At 37.4% G+C, this 17,938-nt stretch overlaps 7 protein-coding genes across 7 annotated transcripts; 4 read left to right on the plus strand and 3 right to left on the minus strand. All coding sequences in view use genetic code 12, as the record gives it.

Moving 5' to 3' along the window:
• Nucleotides 1-150: 150 nt before the first annotated feature.
• On the minus strand, nucleotides 151-2,079 carry DASC09_037420 (Cef1 protein; the record flags this gene model as incomplete). Its single annotated transcript, XM_064997341.1, has 1 exon — nucleotides 151-2,079. One exon carries the CDS (start codon nucleotides 2,077-2,079, stop codon nucleotides 151-153), a length of 1,929 nt encoding a protein of 642 aa, XP_064853413.1.
• A 1,005-nt stretch (nucleotides 2,080-3,084) lies between these two features.
• On the minus strand, nucleotides 3,085-3,873 carry DASC09_037430 (basic helix-loop-helix domain-containing protein; the record flags this gene model as incomplete). The annotated part of the gene is made up of 1 exon (XM_064997342.1): nucleotides 3,085-3,873. One exon carries the CDS (start codon nucleotides 3,871-3,873, stop codon nucleotides 3,085-3,087), a length of 789 nt encoding a protein of 262 aa, XP_064853414.1.
• A 432-nt stretch (nucleotides 3,874-4,305) lies between these two features.
• Nucleotides 4,306-4,873, plus strand: HIT1 (Hit1p; the record flags this gene model as incomplete). Its single annotated transcript, XM_064997343.1, has 2 exons — nucleotides 4,306-4,373; nucleotides 4,441-4,873. The coding sequence occupies 2 exons, from the start codon at nucleotides 4,306-4,308 to the stop codon at nucleotides 4,871-4,873; spliced, it is 501 nt and encodes a 166-aa protein (XP_064853415.1).
• A 557-nt stretch (nucleotides 4,874-5,430) lies between these two features.
• Nucleotides 5,431-8,421, plus strand: PUT3 (Put3p; the record flags this gene model as incomplete). Its single annotated transcript, XM_064997344.1, has 1 exon — nucleotides 5,431-8,421. One exon carries the CDS (start codon nucleotides 5,431-5,433, stop codon nucleotides 8,419-8,421), a length of 2,991 nt encoding a protein of 996 aa, XP_064853416.1.
• Nucleotides 8,422-8,951: 530 nt separating this feature from the next.
• On the plus strand, nucleotides 8,952-10,463 carry DASC09_037460 (MCT family MFS transporter; the record flags this gene model as incomplete). The annotated part of the gene is made up of 1 exon (XM_064997345.1): nucleotides 8,952-10,463. The coding sequence occupies one exon, from the start codon at nucleotides 8,952-8,954 to the stop codon at nucleotides 10,461-10,463; it is 1,512 nt and encodes a 503-aa protein (XP_064853417.1).
• Nucleotides 10,464-10,833: 370 nt separating this feature from the next.
• Nucleotides 10,834-12,330, plus strand: DASC09_037470 (MCT family MFS transporter; the record flags this gene model as incomplete). The annotated part of the gene is made up of 1 exon (XM_064997346.1): nucleotides 10,834-12,330. The coding sequence occupies one exon, from the start codon at nucleotides 10,834-10,836 to the stop codon at nucleotides 12,328-12,330; it is 1,497 nt and encodes a 498-aa protein (XP_064853418.1).
• Nucleotides 12,331-12,469: 139 nt separating this feature from the next.
• Nucleotides 12,470-17,824, minus strand: URB1 (Urb1p; the record flags this gene model as incomplete). The annotated part of the gene is made up of 1 exon (XM_064997347.1): nucleotides 12,470-17,824. The coding sequence occupies one exon, from the start codon at nucleotides 17,822-17,824 to the stop codon at nucleotides 12,470-12,472; it is 5,355 nt and encodes a 1,784-aa protein (XP_064853419.1).
• Between the last annotated feature and the right edge of the window lie 114 nt (nucleotides 17,825-17,938).

Genomic DNA, 17,938 nt, shown 5'->3' on the forward strand with positions numbered 1-17,938 from the left:
GTTTTTCCTTTTCTTTTTTGTAAATAGAAATATATTAAAAAACAATTTAATTGCATGAATAATTTGTTGATATAGTAATTAAAACCTATAGTACATATGTATCAGTAGTATTTTTTTTTTCTTTTTTCGCTACCGTAAGATAAACTCTTGTTACAAACAATTGCATACCCGAGAAATATTTTTGATGGAATCAATTAACTGACTGGCCAATTTTTCATTTTGAACTGTTGTCATCTCCCCTTTTCCTAATCCTGAAAAAGCATAACTTTTGTTCCCAGTGATTTGCGCAATTCTTGTAAAAATTTCTTCTTGCTTTCTGCCTTTGTCCCAAGCGACCTCTTTATTAATCAACTCAAGAGCGGCTGCTCTATCTGCTTGCTCCATATCTTTAACAATATCATTTTTGAAAGTTGGGTTGTTTTCTAATTCTCGAGCATCGTCACCACCTGAAGTATATTCTGATTTTAAATAATCTGAAATAACGAGCGAAACCATTTCGTTATCTAAGAGTTTAGAAAGTGTTTCATCAAAAGTAATTGGGATTTCGGAAATTTGTTTTAATGTTTTATTCTTAGAATCAATAAATGGTATACTCATTTCCCTTTCAATAGCCAAGGATCTCACGTATGTCTTACCATAATCACTCTCTACATTTCCAGACTGCTGCTGACTCTCTACTTCTGGTTTCTTTTCTAATTCCATTGTTGCCGAATCTTCTTCATCACTATCATCAATACCAATTTCGAAATCGTTCTTAGGTAAAGGCAATTGGGAAAACTTCTCTCTCAATATCGACGCGGCTGTCTTAATTGAAGATTTCTTTCTTGACTTCTCCTTCTTTGACTGCTTCCTTTTGGTTTTCACCTCTTTAACTTTCTCTTCTTCATCTTCCTCTTCTTCTTCTATCTCATCTTTCGATAGCAAGCTGGATTGAAGATTATGGAAACTTTTCAAATCGGTACCAAGACGTTTTATCTTACTATCGCTCGATTCTAATAACTTTGTTCTCAACCAGGATTTATTATCATCCCCCACATCTTCGCGAGTTTTTGCCATGACATCATCTAAAGATAATCCTTCCTCTTGGGCTATCTGGGCTAGATAATTATGCAAATCGCCCAATTTGGACTGGTTCTCATTATTCTCAAACTTGGGTACTGGTAGATCAAATTTTCTTCTCTTGATCAATAATTCTTCTTCATTGTTGATATCTTCCTGCGAAATGATTATTGGACCTCGTTTTTCTTTGGTTTCCTGCTTTCTCTTTTTACCCTTTTTCTTTTCATTTGCAAAATCTGGACCACCGACAGATTTCTGAAACTTTTCGTAATCTTCTAGATCTTTCTTTGTTTCATGTTTTGTATCGTACAAACCAGACTCTGGTTTTATCTCAAAGGGAATATCCGCATTATAATCCATGATATTCTTATTTCTTTTTTTTTGCTTATTCGACACTATCGAGCTTTTCACATTGATACCAGCATTTTTCAATTCTCTTCTTTTTTGTAATAATGCTACTCTTCGACTTTGAGCCAAGATCCTTTCCCTTTGCTTTCTTTTTGCCTTTTTACCTTGGGTATTTGCCAATCTAGCCCTGGCCTCACTAATCATCTCCCGTTCATCATCATCCATATCGATTGCATCAGGTCTGGCCGGCTTGGATTCTGGAATATTACCTAGACCATCATCATCTAAATTAACTTTGGGGCCTATTGCTTGAAGAGCTTCTGCATTCACATTTCCGCCGTCGTTATTTTCGATATCATCCAATAACCTCTGGTATCTCTCGATACATTGATTTGGAGTTCTCCCCACTAACGGAGCAATCGTTTGCCATTGATTCGGCAAGATTCTCGCCATCTCGAGCAATTTCTCATCTTCTTTGGGGGCCCAGTCAGTTTTATTTATTTCAGGACTAAGCCAATTATTCCATCTTGCTTTACATTGCTTAGCGGTCTTGCGATTCAATAACGACGAGCATCTTGACCATTGGGTCAACCCATATTTTGATACCGCTGCTTTGAGGATCTCATCCTCGGCGTTTGTCCATAGACCACCTCTGCTATATCCAGATGACATATGTGATCAGAAATATTTTACTGTTGCTAGATAAAGCTGGTATAGCGAGTGATGACTTTCTCAACCAGACGTCTTTTGGTGAGAATAATAAATTTATCATTATGCATAGCTGGTGTATGGGTGTTTTCTGATGAACGGGTGGACTACACCACTACATAGACACCGATTATGTTATAACCAAAAGTAGTGATTATATAATTATGGTTAACTAATGTGATTATTTGAGAGGTGTTTGCTGAAGTGGTACACTTTGGTTTTATATAGGGATCCGCTGATACTGGGGCTCAAATCTTTTTTAATGCTAATGACTTTGGGCGATTAAAATTGTAAGTTTGAAATGTTACGGCATGCCACTCGTTCTCCGAAAATGAATACTTGGATAAGCGAGGATATATTATCGTAATTTCCTTAGTCAAGGATTGGTTAATTATTCAATACCTACAGTTACATGTCGAGTGTTGATTTTCAAAACGTCAGGAACGAAGACTGGTATGATGGCATCCTCTGTCTTTGGGGAGATCATAATAAATTAAATAATGAAAATGCCTCAAAGTATTGCACCACTACTTCGATCTGTTTCCTCTTTATTTGTATCATATATATATATATATATATAAATCAAGTATTCTCAAGAGTGAATGTTGTATTCCGCAACACTTGTGTTTTACCTTTTGTTTTTGTTTACCTTTTTATTTTATTTTATTCTATTTTTTTTTTTTTTACGCGTCAGTGCCTACCAGATTGCTGGCCAACAATCACAATTTTACCAAATAGAAAGTTATTATACATTAATCTTTACAAATATAATAAATAAAAAAGACAAAAAATAATCCACAATAACAGAAATAGAAATTTAAAAAATCCTGATGCCCACAAAAAAAAAAAAGATGGGTCAGTTACACACAGCAACACATGTAAAATCAATGAACTCAAAGGAAAAATAAAACAAAAATCAAGAAAAATAATAAAGTTGAGACTGAATCATTTCAATCAACCACGAGAAAATCATTTCTTATCGGCTTCTTCTTTGGCAATCTTCTTGTAATGTTCTAATTCTCTGTAAGTCTTCTCCAATTCTTGCTTCAATTTTTCATTGGAGGCACTCAATTCAGCCACCGCTTGATCGGTCAACAATTTTTCCAAAGTCCACTTCTCAATGTTATTTGTTTCATTTTCTTTCAATCTTTTGATATACTCGACGGCTCTTTGCAAGATTTGGGCCTTGTTGGTTTCGTTAGTTGGCAACAAAGAACTGAGAGCCTTGATACCGGCGTTGATGTTTTCTCTTCTCCGTCTTTCAACTTCTTTATGGTTGTCTCTTCTAATCTTATGCCACTCATCGGTACCAGCTTGAGGTCTACCAGAGGCCACGTTCAACTGGGAAGCTTGTTGTTGAGATTGTTGGACTTGGGCGTCGTTTACAGCTTGGGCAGCTTGGGCTTGGGCCTGGATAGCTTGAGCTTGGGCTTCGCGTTGCGCTTGAGCTTGCATGCCGTTTTGCTGCTTCAATAATTGGCCATAGTCGAATGGCCCACCAATGTCACTAGCAGCCCTCAATTTGTTCAAGTCCTCAATGGCCTTGGATGCGTTGACTTCTTCGACAGTTGGTTCAAGGTGCTGGTGGTGATGGTGGTGGTGATGCTGTTGCTGCTGTTGGCCATCGTCCTGGTAGTTAGTTTGGTGGGTCAACAACTCGGAATCGATGACATTGTTGTCGTCCTTTGGCTGCTGGGACTCGATCTTCAATTTCTTGATGGTGTCTTCTTCGGTTTCTTCACCAGGTCTTTTGCTCATGGTGAATGGTTGAGTGTTTATGGGTGTTTATGTTTTTCTTGGACGCGTCTTGGTGGTGGGATGAGAGATGGAGTGATAGAAGCGAAAAGTGTGAATGTCATGAGGAGGTCACACCAATATCACAAGGGGCGTTTTTTTTTTATTTTTTTTATTTTTTTTTTCCTCCCACAAAAATTTTTCTTTTTTTGCCGGTTGGCGGCTGTGCACGAGGGGATACCCGGCGAATCGTATACAATCACCTGATTGGACGCTACATGTACCGTGTGGACGGATCTCATTCACGTGTGTTACCCGCGCAACACGTATTGATGAGTGTCCGGGTAATCACATTTTTTTATCCTCTCGGTCTCTCCATATATCACCTATGACAAGATCACCAACTGCGGTTCCCACAAGCCAGAGGAAGGGCTCTCCCCCGCTACACCATTCACCATGTCAAAATGCTTAGTGTGTAACAAAAATGACTCAAAGTACAAGTGTCCCAAATGTAAAATCCCTTAGTGCGTATGCTTTTTTTTTGAGCAATACATATATTATAGAGCATCGCTAACATTAAAAAAAAATTAGCTGCTCATTGATCTGCTTCAAAGCCCCAGCACACAACCATGATAATAATGATAATTCTCAGAAAGCTGCAAAAGACGAAGAGCCCCAGCTACTTAGGAAAACAACGAAATCTTTGACATCAGCAGGAATAACCAAAGATAAACTATCCAAATTAAAACCTTCATCGCAAAAGATCCTCCAAAATGATAAACTTAATGGCATGTTATCGCTACTTCTGCTACCACAGTTACAAATCCAATTGATAATATTAAACAAAATCATAAACGATGTATCGTTAACCAACGAGGGCTCAGCAGAAGACAGGAAAGAAATCGCAATCAAGAAGTTGGAAACTCTACGAATGGATGGGATGCATCCAAATGAATTGGTAGAGGAATTTTGCCAATTATTTGAGAAGTTAAACAGTAACGATGACAAACCCCTTGATACTTGATGCACTCTTAAAAAACAATATATATATATATATAGATGTATCTTGGAGTGCCAATGGTAAAGATGACTGTACTATATTATATTACGACATATTATGTTATATTGATTAGATGAATATATGATTTACTTTTATACCAAGGTATTGTATTTTATACCAAGGTAAAGGATTGTTCAGACAGTCAACAGGTCTCTGGCCTCTGAAGTATGCCTATCTGAAATATCTTCTTATACAAATATATTTCGGTCTTGCTGGTAAGCAGAGATGAGTAATGTCGAAGTGTAATGCATTAGTCTTCCGTTCAATTTGAATCATAATCTTTTATTACTCGATATATCTAACAATATCTTATAAATATTACGCATCTCCTAGGAGAGATATCATCCATCGCCCGATGTTCCCCAAGGATTCAGGGGTGTATCACCCGCCCATTCTTAATCAAGAAAGATTTTGAACCAGATGAAAAGATCTTGGTTTTAGCTCCCTAGAATGAACAGAACACCACCCAATGATACATACCCGAAGGGTATGAAGCCAAAACAAACCATAGACTAACTCATATGTGTGCTGCCACAAAATCAACGTCATCTAAAAGGCCCAGGGAAGCCGGGGACCCCGCCGCTGATCGTATTGAAGAAATAATTCCCAATGCAGATGATAAGAATGAAAATGAAGATAAGAAGAAAAGGAAAAGAACCAGCTACGCCTGTGTCAGATGCCGTAAAAGGCACATCAAATGCCCAGGAGGTAATCCTTGCGAGAAATGTAAACTGGTGAACGTTGTTTGTGAATACGCTGAGGCCGAAAAAAAAGTAGTGGTATCCATGAAATACTTGCAAAAACTCCACGAGGAAATCGCCACTTTGAAAAAACAAAATGCCAATTTGAGAATAAGAAATAAACCTGGAAACTCATCATTTGTACCTATATGTGTCGGTGAAAATAAACCAACTTTAGAATCTGTTAATTTATCCCTTACATCTACTAATTCAAATCATTCAAATCAACTCAAACCTGGTAATGATGATCCTGCCAGTACAAAACCCAGAGAAGCTTTGAAGAATGATGCTAGTCATAGTGAAAATAATAACGATAAGAATAAGATTATTAAGAAGAACTCTACTAATAATAATACCTATAACAAATATCCCAATGAAATCATCCCCCCATTTATCGATCGTCAAAGAAGATTGGTCTCTTCTAAAACCGGGGAAAAGTTCTACGTGGGATCATCATCTATGACATTATTTGGATTGGAAGTGGAAAGTATGATACCCGACAACGTCCTAAGAAGAAGTAATACTCATGCAAATGGTGATATGAATCCAAATGAGCGTTTATCAACAGTTTTAGAAAGGGAAGGTAACGCTTACCGAATTTATCTTGGAAAAACAGAAACCAGACCAGGTATCTCTGTGAAATTTGTTTTGCCTTCATATTCTTACTCGATGCTATTGATCGACACCTTTATCACTTATAATGACGGGTGTTTTTATTTTTTCAACGAGGGGATGGTCAAAGAAAATCTCCGGAAAACTTACAGTAATAATTTATCGTCTAATGACTCAACCAAGAATTTTTCCAATCAAGATTCTATTATCGAAACCATCAATTTTTGTAAATTCTTGTTGATTTTCGCCATCGGAGAAATGTATTTGGGAACCGCAAACGACACAAACGGGATGAAACTTTCGTCTCCAAGATTGCCGGGTTCGGGATTTTTCCAACAAGCTTCGGAATTATTTACGGGGTTGTTTGCATCAGGGGCAATAGACAATGTTGCCAGGGAAGGGGGAGTTGAGGTGATGTTATTATATGCCTTTTACCTTCAAGTTGCTGATTGTACTGTGGCGTCATATTTCTACTTTGGCACTGCTTTGCGAGCTTCGTTGATCTTGGGTTTGCATGTTGACGTTGAAAAAGATACGCTAAACAGATACGAATTGGAACATCGACGAAGATTATGGTGGACCGTGTATATGTTTGAGAGAATGTTGTCTTCGAAAGCCGGTTTGCCACTATCGTTAACCGATGATTGTATTTCTACCGAATTGCCCGAGGATTTTGATATGTCACACCCTTCAGATAACTGCAAGCATTATATTTTCCCTGAAGCAGAATATATTAGAAACTGTGTTACAATTGTTCAAATCAACGCGTTGATCTTATCGTCTTTATATCAAAAGGAACCAACTACAAATATCTTGCCAGTGATTGCCGAATTGATTACCAAATTATTTACTTGGAAAGAAAACTTGCCAGATTTTTTGAAACCAAATTTCCAAGTTCCCAACTTTCAAATTTCCAGATTAGTAACGAATATTATGACGGAATATTTTCAAGGGATTAATTTGGCGGTGAGACCTTTGCTATTCTATTTGACCACCAAACAAATTAGAATCAACAAAACGTCAGATGTTTATATAGATTTGACGAAATACTCGGAGTCCATCTTGACTTTGTTAAATGCCTCTTTCCAAGGATCTATCAACACAATCAGGTCCCTTTGGTCATTGATGCCGGAAAACATGGTAGCATTATTTGGGTATATGGACAGAGAGTATCTTTTTACTTCTGCCGCCACTTTGATCTTGTTTAATGTGGCATTTGGAGTCCACGATTCAACCAAAGACCCGTTGGACCATGCATTATTCATGTTCACTAAAATGAAGAATTTGGGTAACAATCCTGCAGAATTGAGAAGGGCTCAATTGATCAAATTGATGCAAACTTTGAATTTTAATAACAGAATGCAGGAATTGATTGATAAGTACAATAGTGATAGCGAAGATAATATATTGGCAGGAGGGAGTAAACTGAAGCAAAAGAAAACCGAGCTAGAATTATCGGGCCAAACGCAAAAACAACAACCTACTTTTAATAAGAAGCTCATGAATAAGGAAAGAAGAATGCAGGTAAATAATAATCGATTCATTTATCAAAAGAACTCTGCGGGCTCGTTGAATCCAGGGGCCTCTGGGTATCGAGCTCCTTATACACCACCCGCTGCTCACGGATTACTATTTGATGGTAACAATATTCATAACATCGACGATATTATATCTGGTGGCTCGGTGGCCGTGAGTCATCCAGTGTCGAACACCAGAAGCGAATTGCTTTCCAACAAAGATCATGATGCCGAAACCGTAGACTATCCATTATCTTCCACTGTGAATTATTTGACTCACAACAACAACAGCAGCGATGGTTTGGGAAATACCGATCATCCAGGAGCTGATTTTATGACCTCTTCAGGAAGAGACAGCCCAGTACCAGAGCTTCAGAGACTTCTTAATCCGTCATCAATGTCTTTTGCGACTGATGGTAATAATCATCATAATTATTCTGGAGGTAATACCAACAATGTCATGCTTGAGAATATGATGAAGACAGACTTTACCGAGACAGGATATCTGAATGATCTTTTGAATAATCTTAGTGGTTTGGGAAACAGAATCGATAATGAGTTGTGGGATGAAATTACTAACCAGCCTACATGGTTAAATGATGTTAGCGAAGAATTCCAAAATTTAATGAACTCAATACAATAAACAAGACACTAGTATTTGATCGCTTATGCTTTCCTTTTTTTTTTTTTTTTTTTTTTTTTTTTATAATTTTTATCAGAATTTCCTTTTTCATTCATATATATAGATATATATATATATATATATTAGATCATAGAAGTTATATACAAGGTTAGAGCTAATAAAGAGATTGATTTCGGAAAGATCATCATGCAAAAATCTTACAGCCATAGACAAGTGTTAAACATAATAGCATTTAATGGCAAACCCCGTTTAAGGACCTGCCAATTTTATTATCCAATTATATTAAAGTTACTAATCAGGAGCTTTGATCTACGATACCCCCAAGAAAGTGCAAAGTACCAAAGTTCCCAAAGTAGAAACGGTGATTTGAAATTATCGGAGTCGCTTTTCCGACGCAAGAAAAAAAAAGAAAAGAAACCTATCAGTCATCTCCATAAATTGCCAAAACTATTCCGTTTATGAATTGACCAGGCGAAACCCAAATAAATAAATAAGTGAATAAATAAATAAATAACTGAAAGGGAATAACCATGATTACTGCGATAGCCACAGATTTGGAAGGTATTAAACATTTTAACCAACATCCTGCTGAAGTGGAGGTCCAGCATGAGCTTCCAGTCACTGGTAATGATGGTATATCACTAAAGAATCTAAAACACACCAGACAGCGGCCTGAATATGAAAGCACCCAAAATTATACTCCAGGAGAGTTTCTGGATCAATCTTCAAATTCATCTGGTAATATTAACGTATATTCCAATACCGATGGGCTCACGGCTGACAATATCGAATTTCCTGATGGAGGGTTGAAAGCATGGTTGACGGTTATGGGATCATTTCTTGGACTCACTGCCAGTTTCGGGATATTCAACAGCACCTCTGCTATAGAGACATACATTGCCAATAATCAATTGGAAAACGTATCAGCGTCCGTGGTGGGGTGGGTGTTTTCCATCTACATGGCGATGTCGTTGCTTTGTGGCATTTTCACCGGTGATCTTTTCGATATGAAGGGTCCAAGAATTCCGATTTTTCTAGGAGGTCTGCTTGTGTTTCTTGGGGTCTTCACCACTGCCAGCTGTACTAAAGTTTATCAATTTATTCTTGCTCTAGGGCTAGTTTGTGGACTTGGGATTGGGTTTCAGGTCAGCAGTTTAATTGGCATCATATCTCATTGGTTTGATAAGAAAAGAGGTATGGCTACCGGGATTGCTACTGTTGGTGGCTCAGTTGGTGGGGCTATTTTCCCTATTATTCTTAAGAAATTGTATTCGTCGTTGGGATTCCCTTGGGCAATGAGGGTTCTTGCGTTTATTCTTGCATTTTTTGAAATTCTTGCCCTAGTATTGGTCGTTCCTAGATTCCCTCCCAAGAAATTCCACCACGATAAAAAAATTCCTCTTTATAAAAGAACCATCAAATTTTTGAAAAATACCGTTGATCTTAAGGGTCTCAAAGACCCAAGATTTGCCTATTGCACCCTTGGAGTATGCTTATCAGAAACTTTCCTCTCTTGCTCATTAACGTACTATGGGTCGTATGCCTTAGCGAAAGGTAACTCGGAGAGCACTTCGTATTTACTCATCACCATTTTGAACGCGATGGGGATTTTTGCCAGAGTCGCTGCCGGTTACCTTTCTGATAAAATAGGGAAGTTCAACATGATGACAATCATGGTGTTCTTTTCGTCATTGTTCTGTTTGATCATTTGGTTACCATTTGGCCATACCACCGGAGGGTTGTACGCGTTTTCCGTGATTTATGGGATTTCCTCGGCCGGGGTGTTAAGCTTGATTCCCCTTTGCCTTAGCCAAATTAGTCGGGTTGAAGATTTTGGTAAACGGTATTCCACGGCTTATCTTGCAGCTGCCTTTGGATGTTTGATTGGGGTACCTATTTCTGGGCTCTTTATAGGGTCTCATCCTACCAGCAGGAATTACGATAATTACATTATATTTATTAGTGCTCTAGGCTTTGCGTCGGTGTGTTCGTGGGTATTGTCGAGGATGTACGCGGTGAAGCTAAGACTTTGCGTTTATTAAGATAGGGCAATAGATGCCATTAGAATTATGATCTTTGTTTATTTTTCTTCTTATTCCCTTTTGTGCAATGTAACCACTATTGAATGACTACTTGTAAGACAGGGCAGCCCTTCCTCCTCCTCTCAGCTCGTCGTCGTTAATTACCGGAGATATAACGCCCTGGTGTAAAAAAAAAAGCAAAGATCAGCCACACAGTGCGTTTAGATCACTCCAGCATGCTAAAAATGACTCAAAACCCCATATATGTCGAGGAATCCACTTTAACTCAGGATATAATTAGTGGGAATTCCTCTTTTTTTAAATATACTTTTACCATTATCATAGTCACTATCACTATTACTACCATAACCACCCAAATACTCCAACAGATATGCAAACCGACGTGCTATCGAGCACCCTCAGGGAATTAAAAACATTCACCCAAAAGAGCTCTGATCTTTTTAATACCACCAGATCGACACAAGAACACGAATTGAATGATTTGAAAAGAAAATCAAAGAAGAGTAGCACAAAAGGTAAAGGCAAGAGCTCTGAAACCGATTCCAGTTCCATTCACCAGACTGATATCGAGCGTGATTCCGATAATGAAAGTTCCACCGGTCTTTCCTCAGACATCGACTTCCCCGAAGGTGGGATGAAGGCCTGGTGCGCCGTTTTAGGGTCATTTCTCGGGTTGACCAACTGCTTTGGTTGTATCAATAGTACCTCTGCCATTGAAACGTATATCGCTCGTAACCAATTGAATGACGTTTCTGCCTCGGTGGTCGGGTGGATTTTCTCGATCTATATGTGTGTCGCTTTGTTGTGTGGTATTTTAACCGGTGATCTTTTCGATAGAAAAGGCCCTAGACTTCCGATCTTTTTTGGAGGAGTGACATCTTTCATTGGGATCTTCATCACTGGTAATTGCTCGGAAATTTATCAATTTATCCTTGCGTTTGGGATCGTTGCCGGGTTGGGGAACGCTCTCCAATTCTCGAGTTTAGTGGGGATTATTGGCCATTATTTCAATAAACGCAGAGGGATTGCCATTGGTATTGCCACCATTGGTGGATCGGTTGGTGGGGCAATTTTCCCAATCATGTTGCGCAAGTTGTATTCTAGTTTAGGTTTTGCCTGGGCCATGAGAATCTTTGCCTTTGTCCTCTTATTTTTGGATATTGGGGCCTTTTTATTGATCACTCCAAGATTCCCTCCAAAAAAGAACCCTACTAGCAATGAGAAACTCTCGAAGAAACTCGTGGGATTCTTCAAAAAAACCCTCGATATCGACGCGTTCAAAGACCCACGGTTCTTGTTTTGCGTGCTTGCCGTCACTTTCTCCGAAGTGTTTTTGGTGACCTCCATGACCTACTATGGTTCGTACGCTTTATTCAGAGGAAACTCCGAAGATACTTCCTATTTGCTCATCACCATCATGAACGCCAGTGGGATTATTGCCCGAGCCATCGCTGGGTACTTATCTGACAAAATCGGGAAGTTTAACCTTATGACGGTGATGATTTTCTTTTCCTCAGTTTTCTGTTTAATTATCTGGTTACCATTCGGTCACTTAACCGGAGGATTATACGCTTTTTCCGTGGCGTACGGCATTGCCTCGGCCGCAGTGTTGAGTTTGACCCCATTATGTGTCAGTCAAATTAGTAGAGTGGAAGATTTTGGTAAAAAATACTCTACTTGCTACTTTGTGGTGGCGATTGGAACTTTAGTGGGGATTCCGATTTCCGGGGCGTTTATCGGAGCCAATCCTACCGTGAAGGATTACAATAACTTTATTATTTTTGTTTCTGTGTTAGGTTTTACCGGGGTTGTTTTTTGGATTGTGTCTCGATGGTTTGCCGTTAAACATAAATTTTGCATTTACTAGGTCTTCTTTTCTGTATTTTACATAGCTGGGTTTTCTTCATATATATGATTTTATTACACGAAAAATTTGAAGTTTCATTTGTTTATTATAATTACTTATTATAATAATAATTAATATTTAAAAAATCTTTCTTCCCAGATTATAAACACACACGTTTAATCAATCTATCAACATTATCTTTGCTCCAATCACCGAGTCTCTTGTTATTTTTGATGATCAATGCATTCTTCACGTTCAATTCTCTAATATCAACCAATGTTTGACTACCAATCAAATACTGCTTTTTATTAATTCCCACGGCAATATTCTGCTCGGTAAATCGTTTGTCAATTTCCAAACTCGACAACAAGCCATGCTTCGTGATCAAAGAATCAGCACAGCCGTCCATATCCTGGATCTTACTAATCACTTCCGTCAACAACTTCTTGATCCGGTAATTCAAATATGGCGAATTCTTCAAAGTGAATACCCAATCAATGATCCCTTTGGCTCTTAAAAACCCAACGTCCCTAGCGGTCCTGATTCCTCCAATAATACTGTTTAAAAGCCAAATGGTTTCCATATGAAACACCCCAGGGTCTTCAATGGCAGTGATGGATTTGAATAATGGTAAATCGCCTTTGCTTAAAGATGGCATACCAAGCAAGTATTTGTAGGCTTTTTCATAGAGGAAATGTGATGGATTGGTAATAATTGGCACGAATCTAGAAAGCTGGTAGTAGATAATTGGATTAAAAGCTCCCGCGGATACGATCTCTCCGTTAGCGTCAGGACCAAACGACGACACGATTTTCATAATCAAGATTTTGACCAAATCTTTATCTCTATAAGTGGTACTTTCTCTATTGGCACTTTCGGCGATATTATAAAGAATGGTTTGCGCAATCTTAATCACTGATCCATCAGTTGACGATAAGCAAACTATCAAATATTCTAAGATGTTGGAGTCAACAAGAAGTCTTAAATCAAAAATTGGGATGGTCTGATCGTTTTCATCGAAAAATAATAATTCAGTATTATTCATAATGAGCAACATCACAAACCTTGGGTCATATACCAAAGTCTTATTGTTTCTCTTGATTTCATAATCTTCAAAAATCTCCGCTAATCCCTTCTGTTGACCAAGAATTGGCGCAACATCCAATGGATCAATGACAAAATTGTCGATCGAGTCCTTCAAAAATTGATTACTCAAAGAAATTGTCATACTGCCATTATTCTCTTTAACCAATAGCCTTTGTTGGTTCAAAAGTTCTTGGTAATCGTCGCCGGAATTCTGGCCGTTAGAAGTTTCGCTTTGAAATTCCCAGTTGATAACGTAATTGTTAAGCCATGATTCACTTAAAGTTTGTTCAATTTTGTTCAAGATGTCAAATAACAATAAATCAAAGCTAGCAATCGAACCAGTGTACGCCAACAAGATTTTTTCTCTAATAGAGATCGTCGAGTTTTTAGCCGGGTTCATTCCGAATAATTTGTGAACAATGAGACTGGATAAGAATTTCATTTCATTAAGATGGATATCACTGGAAACTGGCATGAAAAGTGGGGTTTTTTCATTGTTAAGGAAAATTTGTAAAAATCTTCCATGTTCAAACCCGGCACCAGCGTTTTTCGTTCTTTGAATGTTGGAAATCACTTTGACAATGTAATCCAAGATGATCTTATCGTTGATCCAACTTTTACTGTTCAAAACAATTTCAAGTTGAGTATTGATCAAGTTTTTCCTGACCAATTTGTGAATATTAATCTCACGAGAATCGATTAATTTTGTGAACGATGTTAAGAATTTTTGGAAAGACAATGTGAATTCTGATGTTTCCGCAAACTTCTTGTTGATAAATAAGAAACACTTATTGAGATACATTCCAAAAAGATTGTTAATGTCAAGGGAAGGAGCAGAAAGCATTCTAATAATGAACGACACCGCAGACCCAGTGAAAATATCTTTGCCGCATGAGCCGCTAATAAAAAATTCCACCAACAGTAATCTTTGTTCATCGTTGAAAAAATTAAAACAATTGCTGACCAATTTCAATGTTTGGTCGTACGAAACAATCTTATCATCATTAAGGGGCACCAACGAACCGGCGATTTTCGACAAAATATTTGAAAAATCGTCCGATGATTCAAGACACTCATCAATGATATCTTGCGGAGTCGAAGAAACAACAAACTTGAAAAGATCATAATCATCCAGATGCTTGTTGTTGACATAGGTGACCACAAACTTGGAGAATTCTGGGTTAGTGTCAATGATTAATTTTAAAATCTCCTTATAAGAGGCCGATGGCAAAAGTTCATTGATGATATTTTCAAAATCTTCATTATTCCACAAGATCTTATTATTATCTATAAGATTGATAATTAAGAATGTAATATCGTTCGCATGCTGGCCTTTCTGAAAGCTATTACCTTGTTGCAATAAATGTAATAATTGCGCTGATGTCAAATGAATGCCTCTAGATACCACTTCCATAAAAATCAAAGATGCCACTGAAGGGTTAGTGGATTTCATCAACGCCATCATCAACGAAGTAGTGTCCAATACCCAAAGGTTCTTCTTCACAAATACAGATGGGGTCTCCAATGATTGACTGAGTAATTCTCTAACATAACCAGAAAACGAGGCAAGCAATTTCAAAAACTCTGGATTAGGCTTGTCTGACGCCACATCCAATTCTTGTAAGATATTCCCGAAAACTTCGTATAAATGTTCTGAATGACGTTTGGAGTTGAATAAAAATTTCCGGACAATCAAAAACGCATGATCATTAGCAGTATTATAAGTCAAATAATTGGAAATCTTGGAAATAATGTTGGAACCATAAGAAAACGTCGACCCATTCTCCATCTCTTCCGATAACTTGTACAAAAGACCAACCAAATCAAAATCGTTGACCAAAACTTCTTTGACAGAGCTTAAACTTTTTGTTTCTTCATTAAGAATCGATTCAAAGAATGAGAGTTGCCCATTTAAAATACCATTGGCAGATTCGGACTCAATTATTGAGAATTCATCCACAATTTTCTCCACTGTTTGCTTAAAGCCAAGCTGTTCGGTGAATATCGCAATGGTTTTATCTTTACCTTCTTTGACAAAGTCATTAAAGAGACGAGCAATACCGTCTGCTGGTTCTCCAATAATAATCAAATATTTAACAAATATCGTCAACCACACCAAGGCAAGGTCATAATTGGAACTCTTATCCAAATATTGGAATTGCTCAAATAAAGTCACGATGAAAGGACTGATCTTCGAATATTTAGCATTTGATAAGTCGATATACTTATACGGGGTCATGATTCTGGAAACTGTCTGGTCTAATAATTTCCAAATACTGCCCATTGACTCCTTGGAGCTAGCAATCTTCGCAATGAATTTGAGTGAGCTAACCAATGGGAAGGTTTGTTGAGTTAGCACATCGTTTGAATCATCACCATAACTATGGAACGAGAGTGTTTGAGTGAACAAGCTATTCAACAATGAAATAACTTTACTATCTATTGTGTTTTTCTCATCATCAACGTAGCAGCATAATTTGAGCAAATTTGTGAACAACGAATTATTATTTTCAGAAAAGCTGTACCATTTTTGTGAAACCTTGACCGATGAACCATCCTCGGATTGACTATTTGCAAGTTCTTGTAATTTGAAAAAACTGTCCAACAATAAGAGATCCATACCACTGAAATCAGAAGTCGAACTCAACAAGGTATTGAAATAACTACTAAGGGAAGCCAAAGAGTTTTGATGTAAATTGACATTAGGAATATGAATCAAGTAATAATTCAAAATCTTGACCAAAGAAATAATCAATAATTTGAAATCCCTGGTCGCCTCGGAAGATTCTTTTTGAACTTTTTCAATATCACGGAACACTTGTAACACCACATGAATCTCTGGCAAACTTTTATGATACCTTGTCTTTAATTTTAAAAGCTCTTCATTCCACCCATTGGCCTCATATAATTTGATTACTTTTTCCAATTTTTCAAAACTGAAGGCAAGTAACTGGAGGGCCAATTGTTTAACCAAAAAGCTATTTGATTTGAGACATTTTCCTAAAGATTCACTATTCAAACATGATGGTAACACACTTTCCATAACTATACTATTTGAAGGACGCAATAGTGGCAGGTCATCGGAATTGTGAAGATCAATTATCTGTGATGGGATTGGAAGAGAGATAATCTTTTGTAAAAGCAAAGTTTGACCAACCCAATAGAACGTCATCTTTGGATCAAAATTATTATTAATCGAGGATAGGTAAGTCACGTACACAGAAATCAATTCTGGAATTTTGTTTAAGACGTTGGTCGTTGTAAGCAACTGCAATTTACTATCCCAAGGCTTGAGCTCAATGAGGATATTGTAGATGAATTGATTAATGATCTTGAATTTTTTACCCCCAACAGTGATAGTTTGTAAATTACCAGAGTCATTGGAGATCGACATCACTGGTTCGTTGAACCAGATTCTATCATCATGGATGAAAATCCCTGCCTTATCATCGATCAAAAATTTGTTCAATAGGGTGTCGAATTTTTCATTGATCGATTCCTCAGAAACGTAGTATAATGGAAGCAAAGCCGTGATGTTCCATTGGTTAAGGTACTTCAATTTGATAGGCTTGAATTTGGCTAAAACGGGATCATCAAGGATTTTTCTATCCCAAACCTCGAGGCATTTCACAATCAAATCATGAGGATCGTATTTGGCACAAAATTTGAATAAATTGGCATTGACTTTTCTAGAATTCGACCCTTCGAGCAGGAGTAAATCTTTTCTTGTTAGAGGGTTGGCCAAATCAAACAAAGTGATCCAAAACTTCACAAAATTATAACGTATTGACCTTGGTCCTAATCGTACTCCAGCGCTCATTTCGGCTTTTGTAGGGGTGAGCAATTTCGATAATACTGGTAAATTCAAATCAAATAACTGCACAAACTCATCAATAAGCTCACCATTCTTGAAAGAAATCACTTCGAATAATAACCTCAATAATGGATTGGTGGTTGGCGGTTTCATCGATGATAAACCTCTATAGAAAACCCGGAGATTTGCTGGGATTAAAAGATTACTTCTGATGAATTTTAGCGCCGGTTCATGTAATACTGGGTATTTGTTGCAAAAATGGAGTAATTTAGATAATTTCAATGTGGAATCAGTGACTTTCCCATGGTCATTCACATTGGAATAATAGTTCCACAATTGGATCACTTGTAACGGATAATTCTTAGCAAGGAACTGGCTTAACGATTCAACAAGTTCCGTAGTATTATTAGTAACAGTCCCATCATCATTACCAGATTTATAGCTTTCAAATATCTGTTCTAGTTTTTGTAAAACCTCTGAATCTAACGATCTATCAACCTTGTATTTATCTTGCAAATTCCTCTTTGGTTGGGTTGGCTTGTCTTTTACAAACGAGGCTTTATCATCATACTCATTATTCTGAATATGATTACTGGAATATTCATGGGCACTCATTTTTCTTTTGGAGAATAATGTTGTTGCTTCACTAAGAACAAGAACTTCTACTCTTGTTAAAGGACCATGTTTATGTGAGTTTATTAAAAAAAAAAATTTTTTTTTTTTTGTTTT

This window comes from Saccharomycopsis crataegensis (genome assembly GCF_037102585.1).
Source record: "Saccharomycopsis crataegensis DNA, jcf7180000000084, whole genome shotgun sequence".
In the NCBI taxonomy this organism is placed as follows: Eukaryota; Fungi; Ascomycota; class Saccharomycetes; order Ascoideales; family Saccharomycopsidaceae; genus Saccharomycopsis; species Saccharomycopsis crataegensis.